The sequence below is a fragment of the Magallana gigas genome, chromosome 1 (genome assembly GCF_963853765.1).
Source record: "Magallana gigas chromosome 1, xbMagGiga1.1, whole genome shotgun sequence".
NCBI lineage: Eukaryota > Metazoa > Mollusca > Bivalvia > Ostreida > Ostreidae > Magallana > Magallana gigas.
The window spans coordinates 5,799,606-5,817,164 of NC_088853.1; the positions used below are offsets into that span (position 1 = coordinate 5,799,606).

The following is a 17,559-nucleotide window of genomic DNA, read 5'->3' on the forward strand; positions in this document are numbered from 1 at the left end:
CTGTTAATGGGTTGTTTTGCCTGATGAAGAGTTTTACCAAGCATTTAGCATTCTGGTCAAGATAAGTTATAAACTAACATCCAACAAAAGTAATGAAAAATTGACAGTAACAAATTGTCAACTATCTCAAAAGTCCATGAAACGAAATACAAATTCAGTAAGCATCCTCTGCTGACCCGTTGCACCCGCCATGTACTTTTCGTTGTAAACGGGGGAAAACGGAAAAGTCCGTAAACAATTAGATGATTAATTATGGTCTAACAATCAGTATGAAAAACGTCAGTAAGCATGCGACCCAGTAGAAGATTGTATTTGCTGGAAAAAGTCGTTGTATCGAGAACTTGCAAAAAAGATGATGAAAAACAAGACTGCATGATAGTCCTGTTATATCAACTTTTTTGTCAGTAGCTTGCCTCACCTTAAAAACTGTTCATACAAAGAGCATGCCCTTGTCTATCGAATTAACTGAGAGACAAAAACACCATAAGCAGGTGATGATGCGCCCGACATTGATATACTATGCACGTTTTAGATCAATCGCAAATTATAGCTATTATCTATCAGCAAACTTCATCACAGACATTTATCCCAGACATGAGAAAGCTGCTGTGGTAGAGGTTTTGGTAAGACTGTGCATGTCTGTGTAACTATATAGCGATCTTAAGTTGATCACAAAGTAACATTGGTTTGAGATCAAGTGCAGATCACATATATCTAACCCCCTTGTCAATATATAAAATATAGAACAACACAATAACCAACGATGTAAATATGATTTATCATAGTGACATGTATCTACTAGTAATTCATAATGGTAAAGTTTACTGAACAATACAATCTACAGAGATATAAAGAGTTAAAATGAGACGTGAATGCGTTAGTTTTAGCTAGTTTGATGGTCAAAAGGGTTTTAATATAATGTTGTGTTACAACTGTAGTTGTTGATAAAATTATATTTGAGATGAATGAATTTTGCTATACGATAAAATCAAATCGTTTGATATCAATGTTCATTACTATTCAAAATAAAAATGTTTCATCACAACTAACGAAAAGGGAAATGCAAACATGATGTGATAGCACATGATATATGATTAGGAATCATATAAACACAATCAGAATATTAGTTTTTTGATTACAGTCTGTAGTTATCATTGGTACTTGATTTTAATAAAATCGTTCAGTTTTTGAACTGGAATAAGTCTCAGCAGAATAACGACTGCCCCTAGGTATATATGGGAACTTTCCGTCATCAAAGAAGCGCATCCAGGATTTACCGGCAACATCCCTTCTGTACTCTGTGTTCTCATCTTCACTGCTCTCAGCGTACTGCCTGGACCTGTGATGAAAAGGATTCATATTGTTTTAGACGTGTTTAAAGGGATTTATTTTATGATATATGTGTATAAATCTGTTTTTATAAATCAAATCCACAGAGAATGATTCTATGCCCATATTTCTATTGCTTTAAATCATTGATTTTACATCTATTGTATTACATAGAAAGTAAAGAAAAACCCTGCAAAATGTTGATCATAATCTTGTTTTCTTATTAAACCTATTCTGTTTATAAGCATAACGCATCCATGTTCAGTTCTACATTTTTTTTTCAGGAAAAGAGAGGAATATTCAGGGGGGGGGGGGGGGGGTCAGATCAGGTAAAAAAACCCACCTCCTTTAGATCCGCGCATGACTTCACAAAGGTAATCCCTAGATGGATGTTTATTTTCGTGTAATAATTCCACTCACCTACGATATTTCCAAACTCCTATTACTACGACAATTGCAACCACAAAAAGAAAAACCAAAACTGATGCAGTGACTATGTAAACAACAGTGGAGGTGGATAAAGTTGATGGTTTTAGTGATGTTGTTGGCTCACAATCTGTAGATAGAGATACAATGCACATTAGCAATTTGGACCGTTTGGCATTTATTCAACTGTCATTGTATATTTATACAGTTGATAATAAACCAAACATTATGCGTCATTAGCTCATTATTGCGACCGATTTGACAATTTATTTGTAAGCTAAATATTCATCTTTTTAGTCTTAATACCAAAGTTTTGGAGAACACTGTCTTAGAGTCCATAAGTTTATATATTATATATTCATTTTAGTAAAAAAGTTTTGTGTTCATGTGCTTACACTTATATCAGAATGAATACTCTTTCACCCAAGATATTTTCATTTCAAAATACCTTGTATTCCAGACCATTGGTAGTTGTTTCTGCCTGGGTTGCACTTTTGACATCGATTTTCAGGATTAACAGCGGCCAGTTGAACGCATGTGTTGTTAATAAAACAGTATTCTTGCTAAAAAAAAAAATAAGTACATGTATTTTGATTCGTTCAAAATACAATAAAGACAGGTACTTGTATATCAAAATAACAAAAATATAATCATCATATGCGTTCAAAAGGAGAATTCGAAAAATCGGACTTTTGATTTAAAAGACATGGTTCAAGATGTTTTTGTACATGCTTAATTTTTTTTCTCGATTTTGCATCACTCAATAAATATACCTTCAATGTAAAATGGTAAAGTCCGTTTTCCACTAAGTGTTGTTGACATTCAGATTGATAAGTATAAAACGAAAACGACTGAGTAAACTGTTTACGGTCATAGGACACATTAAACATGTACTTGGTAACCCAGGAAGTGACGTCATCGCTTGGTATGGAACATGATCCCATAAACAGATTTTCCTCCTCTAGGGAGCTCTCTAGTTGAGTAAAAGCAGACATTGATCCATCATGGCGAATCTTTAAATAAAAATAATGTCACATTGAAAAACAAGTAATAACAAAAGAGAGAAAAACATGTTATATTGGTGAAAAAATAAGCCCATAAGCTACATATAAAGGTGATGAAATGACTATCATAATTATACTGGTCATAAACAAGTGCTTTACCTAAGTACTTAGATATCACATTCATCAAACATAAATAAAGAATGAAAGTAAGTATGATGTGTGACATACATATTTAATATAAGGCTACTAATTAAATAACAAAGTCCGAAATATGAACTATTTAAAAGAAACAAACACAGAATAGGACAAGTCTCAACTTACTGATTGTTTGTTAAAGAAACAAATTTTATCCACATTTTCCAGGAAGTAGCGCCCCTTGAGGTAAACCCTGGAACATTGATTCAGAGATTTGTCACAAATGGCACTTGGTGTTGATTCCCAGATAACTGGTGGCGACAGGATGTCAAAGGAACAATCACTTCCACCAAATCCAACTTCACACGAACAGTTACCTTTAACACAATGTTTAGATAAGTTATGTTATACCAAAAAAAAATATTAAACGAACTTTTTAAAGATAGCCTAAAATATGCGCTTTGTTTTGCAAAATGCCTTGTTTTACTTTGAGTGCTTTATGTTACCATTTACACAAGATTTTAACAAGATAACCAATGATGCAAATTTCCTGATGACACTGATAATAAAGTTAAACCTTTAATTTAAAAACTCCGACTATTTTTTTAAACGTTGATATAACATTTACCCGTGATAATCATCAGTAATATTTAAAACAAAAATTTGCAGATTTCCTTTTATTGCATTTTATATATATATATATATATATATATATATATATATATATATATATATATATATATATATATATATATATATATATATATATATGAAAATTTCGCATCGCAGAAAGGTTTTTGACATACCCTTGTTACAAACTCCGTGTCCGCTACAATTACTAGGACAAATATTCTGTAGGCTAGTAGTAACGACTGGATTAGCATTTTGTAGTGTTGTGTTCAAACCAACAAAAGTCACACATTGTTGTAGAGCCGCTTCAATATGGATTGCTGTGATGTTATAATCACTTGTCATCTAAAATAGAGTATGTTGATTAAAACAAACCGTGTAAGAAAATGTCAAAGACTATTGTCAACGGAAAAAAAAAATAACAGTACTTACAATGACATCGTTTATACAGTTTGAAAGTGATGAATTGCTCAAGTCACTGACATAGTCCTGGCATGTTTTATATGGACCAGAACTTTCAAAAGCTGAGGTGCAAACTGACTCTGCATTTTCCCGTGAAGTTGAAGCGTTGAATTGGACATCTCGTCTGTTTCTTGTCTTTAAAAAGTAAATAAACACATAGCTTAAGCTCATGCTTAATTTTGATTTCACTTTATAATTCTTCAATGTAAACAATTAAAACTCACTAAAGGTGTTGGCACTGAAAGGCTGGGAGGTATCCATTTTCCTGATAAATCTCTCTTTTTACGAGAAACTGAAGTTTGAATTGTTAGCGCGGTGCATAGGAATTGTTTTTCAACAGTTGTTGAACAATGCATCAAAGTATTGTATAAACACTGATCACCATTTGAAGTACACATGCAGATCTTATCAAGGGTTGACGAAATTGGTTGTCTCGTAGAGAGTGGTTCTTTCAACGAATTTTCATCACCTAACACCCTAGAATATTCAAAAGTAAGATATGGTTAATCAAGTTGTAGTTTTAGTTAGTGTCAATTTCATCAATGTTTCATAAATTTCCCAAAACACCACGTGAACATTTATTGTATATCCGGTTATCCTTTTTTTGGGCTGTTCGTAAAAGGTTCGTTGAAGGTGTGTTACTCGAGTTTTATTTAAAGGTAAAGTTTTTAAAGATTCAACCCAATCAGGGAATAGTAGCTCCCTACAACTGGTTTCACATTAATAATTTTAATCCCATTTAAACATCTATTGTAAAGAACTTGTTAACAAACTACGTACTTCCATGAATTTGAGAAGTCATCCGGATATTCCAGGTTCACATTATCTGTGTCCCCGTTCCGTCTTTTGAAGTCATTATCGCGGTCTCCGTCTAAAGTTCCACAGAGACCAACTGTGTTATTAACATCAGACAAGGACGGATAGATATCAATGTCTATCTGCCAGGATCCTTGGACAGGCCACTCAACAAGGGACACCATCACGTAGGTTCCAGTAGGTAAAGAAATCTTTAAAAAAAATTGTATAGCTAGGTGGAACACCAAACACAAACATAATACTTTATATTGATAAATTGTGTGTTCTTTTTTTAACACATACATGTAACTATGAAGCCAAAATATACATTTAGTCAAGTGCGTGTTTATATTTCACATCCCCTCTTGTAGATATTAAAATTAGCACACCATATGAAAACATATGGATTGATATCCCGAAAATAGGTACAACTAGACACGATCTCGTTGCGAGCAACGAATGGGTCTTCCGTCCGATTTTTGAATAGATTAGATTAAACTTATCACTTCAAAGATAAAATCGTAAATCTAAGCGAAAAATAGTAAAAAAAAATTGCGGCAATCGGGGCTAGAACTCGGGTCACCTGGGCCATGTCCATGACTCTATAGACTGAGCTACTCAGACTCTCGCTACACCTTAACGCCTAATTTCTCGAGAATGCCTGAATTACCTGAAAGCACCTTTGATTTTGAATTGATAGGGTTCAATTAAACTGTTGACATTTGGTACGATTTACTATCATATTAACTTCCTTTTAAACTAATTTTTCAACCTACACTGCGAAATGCAGATTTCCGGAAAACGTCATTTTTAAACTTCAATATCTCTGCAATGCGTTGTCCGATTTTAAAACGGTTTTCAGTTTTGTATTCAGTACAAAAATGTCAACAAAACGCATATGCTTCCAAAAATCGAAATATTACAATCACTTCCGGTGACGACCGGAAGTGACGGACGACCTGCTCATTTTAAAATTTGATAAGTTTAAAACATATTCTGATGGTAAAAAATTGTAGATTATTTGATTTAAAAAAATTTTAAAATACAATTTTCCAAAAATGCTGTTTGAGCGGACCGGAAGTGACGGACGATCGTTGTTTTACCTGATCGGCCTTAGAAATTCAAAAATCTATCATTCCTGAAACTTTCAATTTTCTATCTTTAATCGTTTTTGCGAAAAAGGGAGGACAGGATCACTTTTTACAAAAAGAAAAACGAATATAACGGCCGACCGGAAGTGACGTCATCAACAAAAATGTACATGATAAAAGACCTTGATATTTTGTATTATTCTTGAAATTTTCATAAAAATCCATTGTAGCATATTTGAGATATTTGAGTTTTAAGAAAAATGTTAAGAAAAAAAAGAATAATAATAGTGAAAAATAGAGAAAAAGAAACCTAACAAAAACAATAGGGTCTTCCGTTGGAAACGGAAGACCCTAATTACAAGTTTTTGATGTATGTTAAATTTGATAGTCCTATTCTTACCTTGTAGAGTTTGTCACTTATTTTGTAGACTTGAATCACGCTGTCATTACAGCTGAGAAAATCAACGAATTGTATGTCCCCGCAAAGATCAACAAGAAAAACGTCTTGGCCTGATTGAACAGATACTGCGCATGTGCAGTGAGGAAAATTGTAATCAGGGTGACACTGCTTGTGTCTAGTCTGTACCTAATAAAAAGGGGATAAGATCATTTTGAAAACGTGCTTCTCGATAACAAATTATTCAAACTTCAAGATGAAAAGAAAACAAACCTCCTGATTATATAACATATTCCGATATAAGATGAATTCTCCCTCTATGTGATTTTCATATGATCTGAAATCGAAATTCAATTATATGTTGCTAACAATTTGAACAAATAATTGTTTTTGCCGTTATAGAGATTAAATGATAACATTGATAATAATAATGACATCTTACACTCCATCAAACGTATACATGTGGGGATCAGTTTTGGAGCCACACGACGTCCCTTTCCAATATTCATTATAATCTGTGATTGTCATCTAAAGCAACAGGGATAGAACATTACAATAAAAATAGCCATTTAAATTTATACCAAACAAATCATTACATGTACCGAGGAATTCATTAGAAATAATCAACTTACCGATATGTTATGATTAAAATTGTTCCAAAACGTATTACCATCTGACCTGGTCTTCAGTCGTACCGTCATGGATTGATCAATTTCATATCCATTTGTGTCAACGTGATTTAAAACAAGTGTTTGATTCTGTCTCCAGTCATAAGACTCATACATTTGTCTCTCATTGAAAGAAAAGGCTTTGAATTCAATAACACACTTATCGACGCCAATAGAACCTCTGCAGCTGGATCTTGATTGAGGAAGAAGGGGATATATTGCCAAGGCGGGCAGTGGTTGAACGTGCCCATTCACAACTTCGGTTTTTGTAACGTAAGGAATTGTCATGTACAGCATTATAGACGTTTTACCTTTCCGCAAAATATTATGATATGCTTGGTTAACCTGAAATAAAATTTTTTTTACCGTATTTATATTATGTTTTAAACAGATTATGCTCAAAACTTTTTTTTTTCAAAAATACATGTATATATATTATACCTTTATCCCAGCAAAGAAAACGGGGCTAGTTTTACGTTTGCAATTTGCAGGCGCAAGATCTTTTGTCACACTAACTGTGCATTGAATCTTGAAGAGAAATGTCGAATAAAAACAGTAATCTTATTATATATATATATATATAGAAGTTAAATAGAAAACAAAACTGTTGTCATCATAAGCACTTTGAAATATATCTATGCTGTTTTTTTCATAATGTAAAAATTGATACTGTGAAATATTGTTTTTATCAATGATATTTTGACATACCTGAAGTCCTGCCGTCTGGTTCAGTGGTGGCAGATCATTAGATGACAAAGTAGCCTGACCAATATCAGCCTCTGACACTGTGACAGTTCTGATCAAAGTGGCATTGTTGACATACCACTCAATCTTGTAGAATACTGGTGCGTCTTGTAGCAACACAAACATACATTTGAAGTTAATGTATGGTTGGTGCACGGTCCGTTTTGTCGTGGTATTTGTTTCATTGGTACTGATCCATGATACACTATGATACTCTACTGACACGTCTTCTGGACTGTTTATACCTAGAAAAAAAAACAAATATACCGTTTTATATGTAATTCTACTTTGGAATAATGTAGACGCATACAGGTTTTTGTATAACATACAATTAGGTTGTTCTGAAGTGAATGGAACCGATGTTATAGTGATAGGTTCAGGTGTTGTAGTGGAAAGTTCCGGAGTTGTGGTTGTATGTTCTGGTGATGTTGTAGGTTCCGGAGTTGAAGTAGTAGGTTCTAGTGTTGTAGTGGTAGATTCCTGTGTTGTGGTGGTTTCAATAGTTGTAGTGGTAGGTTCTAGCGTTGAAGTTGTAGGTTTTAGTGTTGTTGTAGGCTCTTGAGTTGTAATGGTAGGTTGTGGTGTTGTGGTAGTAGGTTCTTGAGTTGAAGTGGTAGGTTTTAGCGTTGTATTTGTAGGTTCCTGTGTTGTGGTGGTAGGTTCTGGTGTTGAGGTGGTAGTTTCTGGTGTTGTGGTGGTAGGTTCTGGTGTTGTGGTGGTAGAGTCTGGTGTTGTGGTAGTAGGTTCTGTTGTTGTTGTGGTAAGTTCTGGTGTTGTTGTGGTAGGTTCAGGTGTTGTGGTGGTAGGTTCTGGTGTTGTTGATGTAGGTTCTTGAGTTGTAGTTGTAGGTTCTGGTGTTGTGGTGGTAGGTTCCGGTGTTGTGGTGGTAGGTTCTGGTGTTGTGGTGGTAGGTTCTGGTGTTGTTGTGGTAGGCTCTTGTGTTGAAGTGGTAGGTTCTGGTGTTGTTGTGGTAGGTTCTGGTGTTGTGGTGCTAGGTTCAGGTGTTGTTGTGGTAGGTTCTGGTGTTGTGGTGGTAGGTTCTGGTGTTGTGGTGGTAGGTTCTGGTGTTGTGGTGGTAGGTTCTGGTGTTGTGGTGGTAGGTTCAGGTGTTCTGGTGGTAGATTCTTGAGTTGTGGTGGTAGGTTCTGGTGTTGTAGTACTAGGTTCTGAGCTTGAAGCAGCGGAGGGTTCGGTCGATATCATGTCTGAACAATCTATATTGATAGAACAAATAAAGTTAACTGCTGAACAGTCTACAAAGGCATATTGCTAATGCATGATAATTAAAAAAAAATAAACTTTGATCATTTCTTTTTTAAGTACTTAAGACTGACAAAACGCAGCAATGTTAAAGCGTCCTGATGCTAAAATACGGCTAGAAAACGATATTATTTGAATCATCGCAAAAATACTTTGACCGGGAGTATTTCTTAAAATCTTTGTAACATTATTGACATCGATGTTAAACATTATATTTGATACATTATTGTGACGTCATGTGTACTTCGTAATCACGGGACGAGCGAATCCTAATATTGTAAATGATCTATTTAAATCGCATCGGCACAGGTGATTAATGACATTAAAACAAACGTATTTTTAAGGAAAATCCTTCGTTAGGTCATTTTCTTTGAAGTTCTTGCTTGGGAAAGAAATAGATATTTCATTTATGGAAGAAATTGGTGAAACATTCCACAGAATCATCAAAATAATGCACATTTTTACTAATCAAAATCCATTTACAAAAAAATCTGGGTAAATCCGTAGGTTTTCCAAGCACGATACACAATGGCACTTATATTCTCTACCAATTGTACGTAAAATTATCTAAAATTGTGTTGATCTTTCACCTGCGCCAAGTTAGTTTTACATGCATTAAAATTTCTTCATTAAATTGTTTACACGAAGCAGGGAGAGTCTCCAAACCTTAGTTCATAAATAGTCATTTACTTAAAACGAAGCTTTAAAACTGCTGATTATTTGATATTGGATTTTAATATGAATGAATTCTGTACGTCTAGCATTAACGGCAGCATCTATGTAAAGAAAACATGCGATAAAATACAGGTTTGATATAATCCACTTTTAACATTCAGATGCATTCCCTGAGAACTATCAACAGGAACGCAGATCATTTTCAAGATAGAAAAGACAAACTCGCTAAATGAAACTCGATAAGTTTACAAAAGATTAGTACGTCCTTCAAAAAAAACCTGGTAAATACACAAAGTTAACATACCAGGGTTTTCCGTCCAAGAGTCTTTGCTTTGTGATGCATTGCAAAGTTGACAAGGATTGAATTCATTAGATTGGCTATTCATAAAGCACAACTCATTAATCAGGCAGTAATCTATAAAAAGCAATACAAACATAGTTGAGCACTGTTTTATTAACGAATATAAAAAATACATTGAAAATACATTAAAAAAAACCCCAATCATGGTGTGACCAAAATTTGATCGTTGAAGTAAGTAAGCCAATGAAACAGGATAAACAAGTTGAATGCTCCCTTTAATGGGTTTCTTAATTCAGAAATATCTTTATAAAAAAATAGAATACAAAAAAAAACACCGGAAAATTAAACAATTTCTTGAGATTCTGTTAAATCATGGGAAAAGTAATTCCGATACCTATAATCAATTTCACATCACTTTAAATAAGAGGTCAAGAACTTGTTTAATTCCGTTTTTTGGAGACTGTAAGCATATAAGATATATTATATTTATTAGTCAACATTGGACAGATTTCCGAAATTTGTTTCTTATTTCTTTCATATTTCATTGTAAATGACAGTTTTAAACATGATTTTTCATTGTGTTTACCAAATATGTTAGCCCCAGTACACATTATCTAACAAAGCTATTGTTATAAAGGATCATTAAAAGAGTTTATATCTTAAACTCTATGAACCTGTTTACACCTTTCATTTACTAGATGTTGACCGTAAGCAATCCTAAAACAAATCTATATTTTAATATTCATTAACCATTCTTCAGTGTCCAGTTTTTTCTCGTAAAATTTAGTTGGCAAACAAGACAGTCTTTTCCTACTTGTGTTTGACCGTCACTATAACATGTACCGTTGATGAAGCAAAAGTCTAAAACAACGTAAAAACAATAAAAAATGTAAAAGAAATTAAAAATATCATAATTATGACCAGAAAATGAACATTATTCTATGTTTCTTTATATTTGTTTTCTTCTTATCTTATTCACCTTATTCTTATCTGACAAAATTCATTGACACGTTAGATTCATGTTGTTTACACGACACAATAACTGGTTTTATAACTGAAGTCATTCTTTTTTTAGAAACATGAATAATATGAAAGGATTTTTCAGTCAGGTAATTGAATCTCTCGTGGGTAGTTACTGCCATATGATAATGTCGATTTATGCTTTTATTAGTAATAGGTAATGCATATTTGGAAACAAATCAAGTATGAAAGAATATTGAGAAAATTGACACTCTCTGTTAAATGAGCAATACCATACATGTATTATATTTTTGCATTCTACGATTTAAAACCTTTATTTTTAGGTATCAGACTGTTATTCTTTTGTTTTCGGTACAATTTATTATTTTGTCCTTATATTTTATCCTTTTTTTTTCCTGCTATAGGTGTTGATGATATATGATAAAATTCTTACTGCTTTATGTATTTTTCTACGTGAAGAATATAGATATGACGTTTACGATTTGTCTCTTAACTTCTGTATTGTATCTTAATTTTGACATTATATTGTCAATGCTGGTATATCTTTATCCAAATTTGATTATCTTATAAACATCAGCCAAATAACGATTAAGCTTGATCACCACTTCATACTAAATACCTCTCAGTATCCTTATCAGTTATCATGTGTCCTTGTGATAATGGGACAATACTTAAGATTATTTTTTAATTAATAATCTAACTTCCACCTATAAAATCCTTTCTTTTAAGTTAAAAAAAAAGTGGTAAATAGAAACAAATACGATAACAATTGATTGTGCACTGAGTAAGCTACCTGGGTTTTCTGTCCAAGAGTCCTTGCTTTGTGAAGCATTGCAAAGTTGACATGGATTGGATTCATTAGATTGGCCATTCATATAGCATAACTTGTTTATCAGACAGTAATCTATAAAAAAAAAAGCGCTTTAGAAAATACATATTGAAAAATAAACAATTTTATCCCGTTTTATGAATTTCATAAATACCATTGCAAATTACTATAGCATGATACAATCAAAGTAGCAATCTTGATTTTTTTTTCAACCCAGTAAGATAATGACACAACCAAAGGTTATTGTTCACTTTAAGAGGCATGATCTTAAAAAGATTGATGTTAAGATATTTAGTAACCATTATTCAATGTCCAAGTGTTTCTTGTTGAATTAGGTTGGCAGACTAGACAGTCCTTTCCTAATTGTGTTTGACCGTCACTATAGCATATACCGTTAATGATGCAATAATCTAGAGCAACAAAAATGGAAGACATTATCTTACGAAAATTGAAGAAATAACTCATCTCAATTAATGATGCTTATTTCTTCTGTCGTCTATTTTCCCCTGTCTTTCTTGGTTACAAGTTTTAATTTCATGTTGCTTGCCAAATAAGCAAAACAACACTGATTTTTTTGTTTTCTCGATTCAATAACTGTTTGTATAACGACACTAATTATTCTCTTCTGTCTGAAGTATGAACAATTGCCCAACCCTATGTAAATACATGTAAGTTAAATATAACGATGGTTTTCATCTTATTTTTACCATTGAAATTTTTGTTGTAAAAATTCATTCGATTGGCTATTCATAAAGCAGAAGTCATTTTTAAGGCAGTAATCTATAAAAAATGTCAAATTTATATCTTAAAAGAAAAATAGTTAAATATTTTTTTTAGCAAAACTTTTGTTTAATAAATGAATATTTGACTACACATTTCATTCTAATAAAAAATCAATCAGGAATTGATTATACTTTTTGGAAGATAACCAAATGTAGGCAGGAAACGGGCGATAGCGTATGCAGTTCCTGTGCCTAAAATTGCTTCCAGTGCATTGAAATTAGAAGCTTTCCAACTGAAGGTAGGATGCAAGCCCTGGAGGCTTTCACACTTCTAAAATAAAAACTCCCGCCCTCACCTGAGTTTAAAAACCAAGTAAAATGTTCAGCCATTAATGCAAACTGATTTGTTAATAAAAGACAAGTATATACAACAAAATAGTATACCAGGGTTTTCCGTCCACGATTCTTTGCTTTGTGATGTGTTGCACAGTTGACAAGGAGTAGATTCATTAGATTGGCTATTCATATAGCACAACTCATTTATCAGGCAGTAATCTATAACAGACAGGTATCGTAATGACTCAATCTTAAACAGACACAAAATGAACTGTATTTCAAAAAATTATAATACTAAGGGAAAATACTAACCATGGTGTGACTAAAATAGCTTATTTGAGTTTTTAATCAAGTAAAAAAGTAATATTCATAATAGCTTAAAGAGGTTTTAACACAGCATGACATTGATCAACAGTTATATTTAAACCATTATCTATTTACTGTTTTTTAATGTCCAGTTGGTTCTTGTTGAATTTGGTTGGCAGACAAGACAGTCTTTTCCTACTTGTGTTTGTCCGTCACTATAGCATGTACCGTTAATGGAGCAGTAATCTAGACCAACAATAACGAAGCAGTTAAATAACAAAAAAAAAACATTGCATTCATAGATCTTAATTGAAAATGCTATTATTTCTGATTTCTGTCTCTCGTCTGTCGTCTGATCACATAAACTCTGAAAGTAAACTAATTATTGAATATGGTGTGAACGTTACATATCTTTATGAAACTTTTTGATCTGATTATTTCTAATCTGTCTTAGTTTTAACATTCTGATTTTAATATCGTTACATCTTTATTTAGTGTAGACTTTCTTACAATTATCAACCACATAACCATTAAGCTTGTTCGACAAATTCATGAATAAACTATTTCTCTGAATACCATTTATGTATATTAATTATAAATAAAACTCAGATATTAGCATGAAAGATAGAGATAATATAAACGATGATTTTTACCGAATTTCTATATTTTCGAATTTTAATCAGGAAGTAGAAAATTTTTGTAAATGCAAATCACCAAGTTAACAAAAGACATATACACAAAAAAATCAACATACCAGGGTTTTCCGTCCACGATTCTTTGCTTTGTGATGTGTTGCAAAGTTGACAAGGGTTGGATTCGTTGGATCGGCTATTCATATAGCACAACTCATTCACAGGCAGTAATCTATAACAGACAGATATCTCAATGATTCAATCTTAAACCAACAATAGATAACTGAACATCGTTTCATTACTTCATCAGCACCAAGGGGGAACTAAAGCAAGTGGTGATCAAAATAGCTCACTTGCTTTTTCAACCAAGAAAGGTATAGAAAGTACAGAGAAGATAAATGGTTATTTTAAGAGTCCTTAAACTCAGTAAGATCTTAATATACAGTTCTTTTTCAATATTTGTTAACCGTGTTTCAATGTCCAGTTGGTTCTTGTTGAATTTGGTTGGCAGACAAGACAGTCTTTTCCTACTTGTGTCTGGACGTCACTATAACATGAACCATTAATGGAGCAGTAATCTAAAACAAACAAAAGGAACAGTTAAATCAAAATTTAAACAATTGCAATCATAATTTTTTTTTTTTTTTAAATGCTCTTTTTCTGTTTTCTGTGTTTTCTTTGTCGTCTGATTACATAATTCTCAAAATAATCTAACAATTAAAATAGAGTGTTAAATTTATATATCTTTATACGACTTTTTAATCTCATTTTTTCCCTGATATGTGTTATATTTGTGATTGGCTTCGGCCGATCACAGTTGTGTCCATATGAGGCATTCGGCAAATTTTACTATCTACGCACGCATTGCGCTTTGCAATATTCTAGGCAATGCCAAACTCATTACAATCTTTAATTAGAATAAATCCCGTAAATTACTAAAAATTGTACTCTTTTGCGTTTGCCTTCAAATTAATTAAATTATACAGTTACATGCATAATGATTCAAATCACTGTTTTCTTCACGTATGCGTAAGAAAAATAATCGGAAGTATAATTCGCCTACTATAAAAAGTAAAGCTTATCCATGCATTGCAATTTCGGAAATGAACAAATCAGCGCTGTATATCTTATTTATCATGTTTAATGCATGTACCGTAATGCTGTCGCATTACATTAACATAGCTGACCAATGATAACACATGCCGATCATTCCTTTAAAAGGAATACTTGTTTAAACTTCTGATTCTTATATCGTTACATCTTTTTCTTGTCTAGAATCTCGTGTAACTATTAACCATATAATCAGTAGGCTTGATCGAAAATTTCATAAAGAAACAATTTCTCAATACTCAATAAATGTATATTATTCATCATTAAAAATTTAGATACTAGTATAAATGAGATACGAAAAACAACTTCTATAATTCCGAAATTTTGAAAACTTGGTAAATGCAAACCCAAAAATTAACAAGACATATACACAAAAAAATTAACATACCGGGGTTTTCCGTCCACGATTCTTTGTTTTGTGGTGTGTTGCAAAGTTGACAAGGATTGGATTCATTAAATTGGCTATCCATAAAGCACAACTCATTTATCAGGCAGTAATCTATAACAGATAGATATAGATATGATTCAATCTTAACCAAAAATTGATAACTGAACATCGTGTCATTACTTTATCAACACCAAGGGGAAAACTGAAACATGGTGTGATCAAAATAGCTCACTTCGTTTTTCAACCAAGTAAGGTACTGGCAATACAGAGGAGTTTAATGTTTATTTTAACGATCTTTTAACTCTTCAAGATCTTTAAAGACAATTCTATTTTATATCTATTAACCGTTTTTCAATGTCCAGTTGATTCTTGTTGAATTTGGTTGGCAGACAAGACAACCTTTTCCTACTTGTGTTTGACCGTCACTGTAGCATGAACCATTAATGGAGCAGTAATCTAGAAAAACAATTAAAAGCAGTTAAATTAATATAAAACAATTTCATACACAGATCTTATCTGAAAATGCTATTTTTCTGTTCTATGTCTATCCTCTGTTGTCTGATCATATAAACTTTGAAAAACTTTGAAAGCAAGCTAATAATCAAAATATAGTGTTAACTTTTTATATTTTTATAAATCTTTACCTCATTTTATCTCATACGTGTGGTGAATATAACCCGTGTGATAATAAACCTTTGCTATATCAAACGGGTGATGCTTTAACAAATACTTCCGGTCCGAACAATTTTTGACACAGCCCCTCGCTTTAACACTTCAGTGACCTATTTTCGAAGAGTTGCTAGTACTTAGAACATAACTACATCTACTTCAAAATTGATAAAAAATGTATTTTGTCTAAGACTTAAATTACAAATATGAAGGAAAACACATAACTGCGTAGCATTGGCTTCTATTATGGGAGTCGGACTTAAGCCCCCCCCCCCTCACACATACACAAACACACTTTGTTTGCAAAGTTATACATAACCGTAACCAAAACACGTTTGATAAGTTTAGCTCCCCTCAAACTTCTAATTTGCTTTGTGTAGTTTAAAAAAACTGCAAATAACGTTAACTATCAAGGAGTTCAACCAGACGACGCGATGAAAACAGAGCGTACTGGTTGTGTTTATGTACAAGAACGTACCGAAATAATGTTTTATTTAGACTTTTAGTCCACCACCAGTAAGCATCCTTATTCACTATTTTCAATCTCGAATCATTAGGCTGGTGTTTGTGTTATAAAATATCAAGAACTGTTCCTCGTTCGAGTCGATTCGAACTAACGAGTATGTCAACAAACTTGGTTCTTCAAGTCTTCTGATCAATATTTCTATTTAATCAAATAAATAATCTCTAAGAAGAATTATTTAGAGCTAAAAGATTATTTAAATGTTTATTTCAGTGAACCTTTACCTAAAACAGCTCGATTTATCTCAGAAATTGTGTATTAAATTGTTTTGCACAAAGTCACAATAACCGCATAACACAACGTTGTATCATCGTTTTTAATCTTTGAAAGAAAAAAATCAATTCGGGTCACTTAAGGGACTGTCTCAAAAGCTTCTTAATATAAATCATATTGTATGAGATAAATAGAACATCTATAATTGTGTTATTTTATATTTGCTTTATCAAATACGTTGAAATGGTTATTTTCGCCCGGCAAACCTCGCTAATATATACACCTGTCAACTCGATGGATAAAGCAAATATAAACTCCCACAATATAGATATCCTCTATTTCTCTAATACATCTTAGTTTGAACACTCTGATATTAATATCGGTACATCTTTATTTTATTTACAATGTCTTATAATTATAAATATTTAATAATCATTAAGCTTTAACGACAACTTCATAAAGAGACTATTTCTCAATATACAACATTCGTGTTTTGATAATCGATAAAAAGCAGATAGAAGCATAAATGAGATAAGATAACTGATAATTTTTACCGAAAATCTATATTCGCAAAATTTCAATAATAAAATACTAAAACTTGATACATGCAATTGCCAAATCAATGAGTTAACAGACGACAAGTATATACACAAATAAATTAACAGACAAGGGTTTTCCGTCCACGATTCTTTGCTCTGTGATGTGTTGCAAAGTTGACAAGGATTGAATACATTAGATTGGTTGTTCATAAAGCACAACTCATTTATCAGGCAGTAATCTATAACAGGCAGATATCGTAATGATTCAATCTTAAACAAAACTTGATAACTGAATATCGTTTCATTTCTCTATTAATACCAAGGGGGGGGGGGGGGTAAAACATAGTTTGATCAAAATAGCTCACTTGGTTTTTTAACCAAGTAAAGTATTGGC

The 17,559-nt window shown here is 32.6% G+C and overlaps 1 protein-coding gene across 1 annotated transcript in view; it reads right to left on the reverse strand.

Moving 5' to 3' along the window:
* Positions 1–799: 799 nt before the first annotated feature.
* LOC117687527 (uncharacterized) overlaps positions 800–17,559 on the reverse strand; it is a 70,566-nt gene continuing 53,806 nt past the window's right edge. The window contains exons 35-57 of the mRNA XM_066084846.1: positions 15,567–15,677; positions 15,222–15,332; positions 14,191–14,301; positions 12,894–13,004; positions 11,692–11,802; positions 10,668–10,778; positions 9,921–10,031; positions 8,011–8,895; positions 7,646–7,926; positions 7,379–7,465; positions 6,902–7,282; positions 6,712–6,797; positions 6,543–6,606; positions 6,273–6,458; positions 4,767–4,993; positions 4,211–4,463; positions 3,957–4,121; positions 3,701–3,869; positions 3,081–3,271; positions 2,529–2,768; positions 2,204–2,318; positions 1,750–1,885; positions 800–1,339 (exon numbers count right to left, since the gene is read on the reverse strand). Of these exons, the coding sequence (XP_065940918.1) occupies positions 1,168–1,339; positions 1,750–1,885; positions 2,204–2,318; positions 2,529–2,768; positions 3,081–3,271; positions 3,701–3,869; positions 3,957–4,121; positions 4,211–4,463; positions 4,767–4,993; positions 6,273–6,458; positions 6,543–6,606; positions 6,712–6,797; positions 6,902–7,282; positions 7,379–7,465; positions 7,646–7,926; positions 8,011–8,895; positions 9,921–10,031; positions 10,668–10,778; positions 11,692–11,802; positions 12,894–13,004; positions 14,191–14,301; positions 15,222–15,332; positions 15,567–15,677 (4,415 nt within the window). The 3' untranslated portion in view covers positions 800–1,167. The remainder of the gene's footprint in view (positions 1,340–1,749; positions 1,886–2,203; positions 2,319–2,528; positions 2,769–3,080; positions 3,272–3,700; positions 3,870–3,956; positions 4,122–4,210; positions 4,464–4,766; positions 4,994–6,272; positions 6,459–6,542; positions 6,607–6,711; positions 6,798–6,901; positions 7,283–7,378; positions 7,466–7,645; positions 7,927–8,010; positions 8,896–9,920; positions 10,032–10,667; positions 10,779–11,691; positions 11,803–12,893; positions 13,005–14,190; positions 14,302–15,221; positions 15,333–15,566; positions 15,678–17,559) is intronic.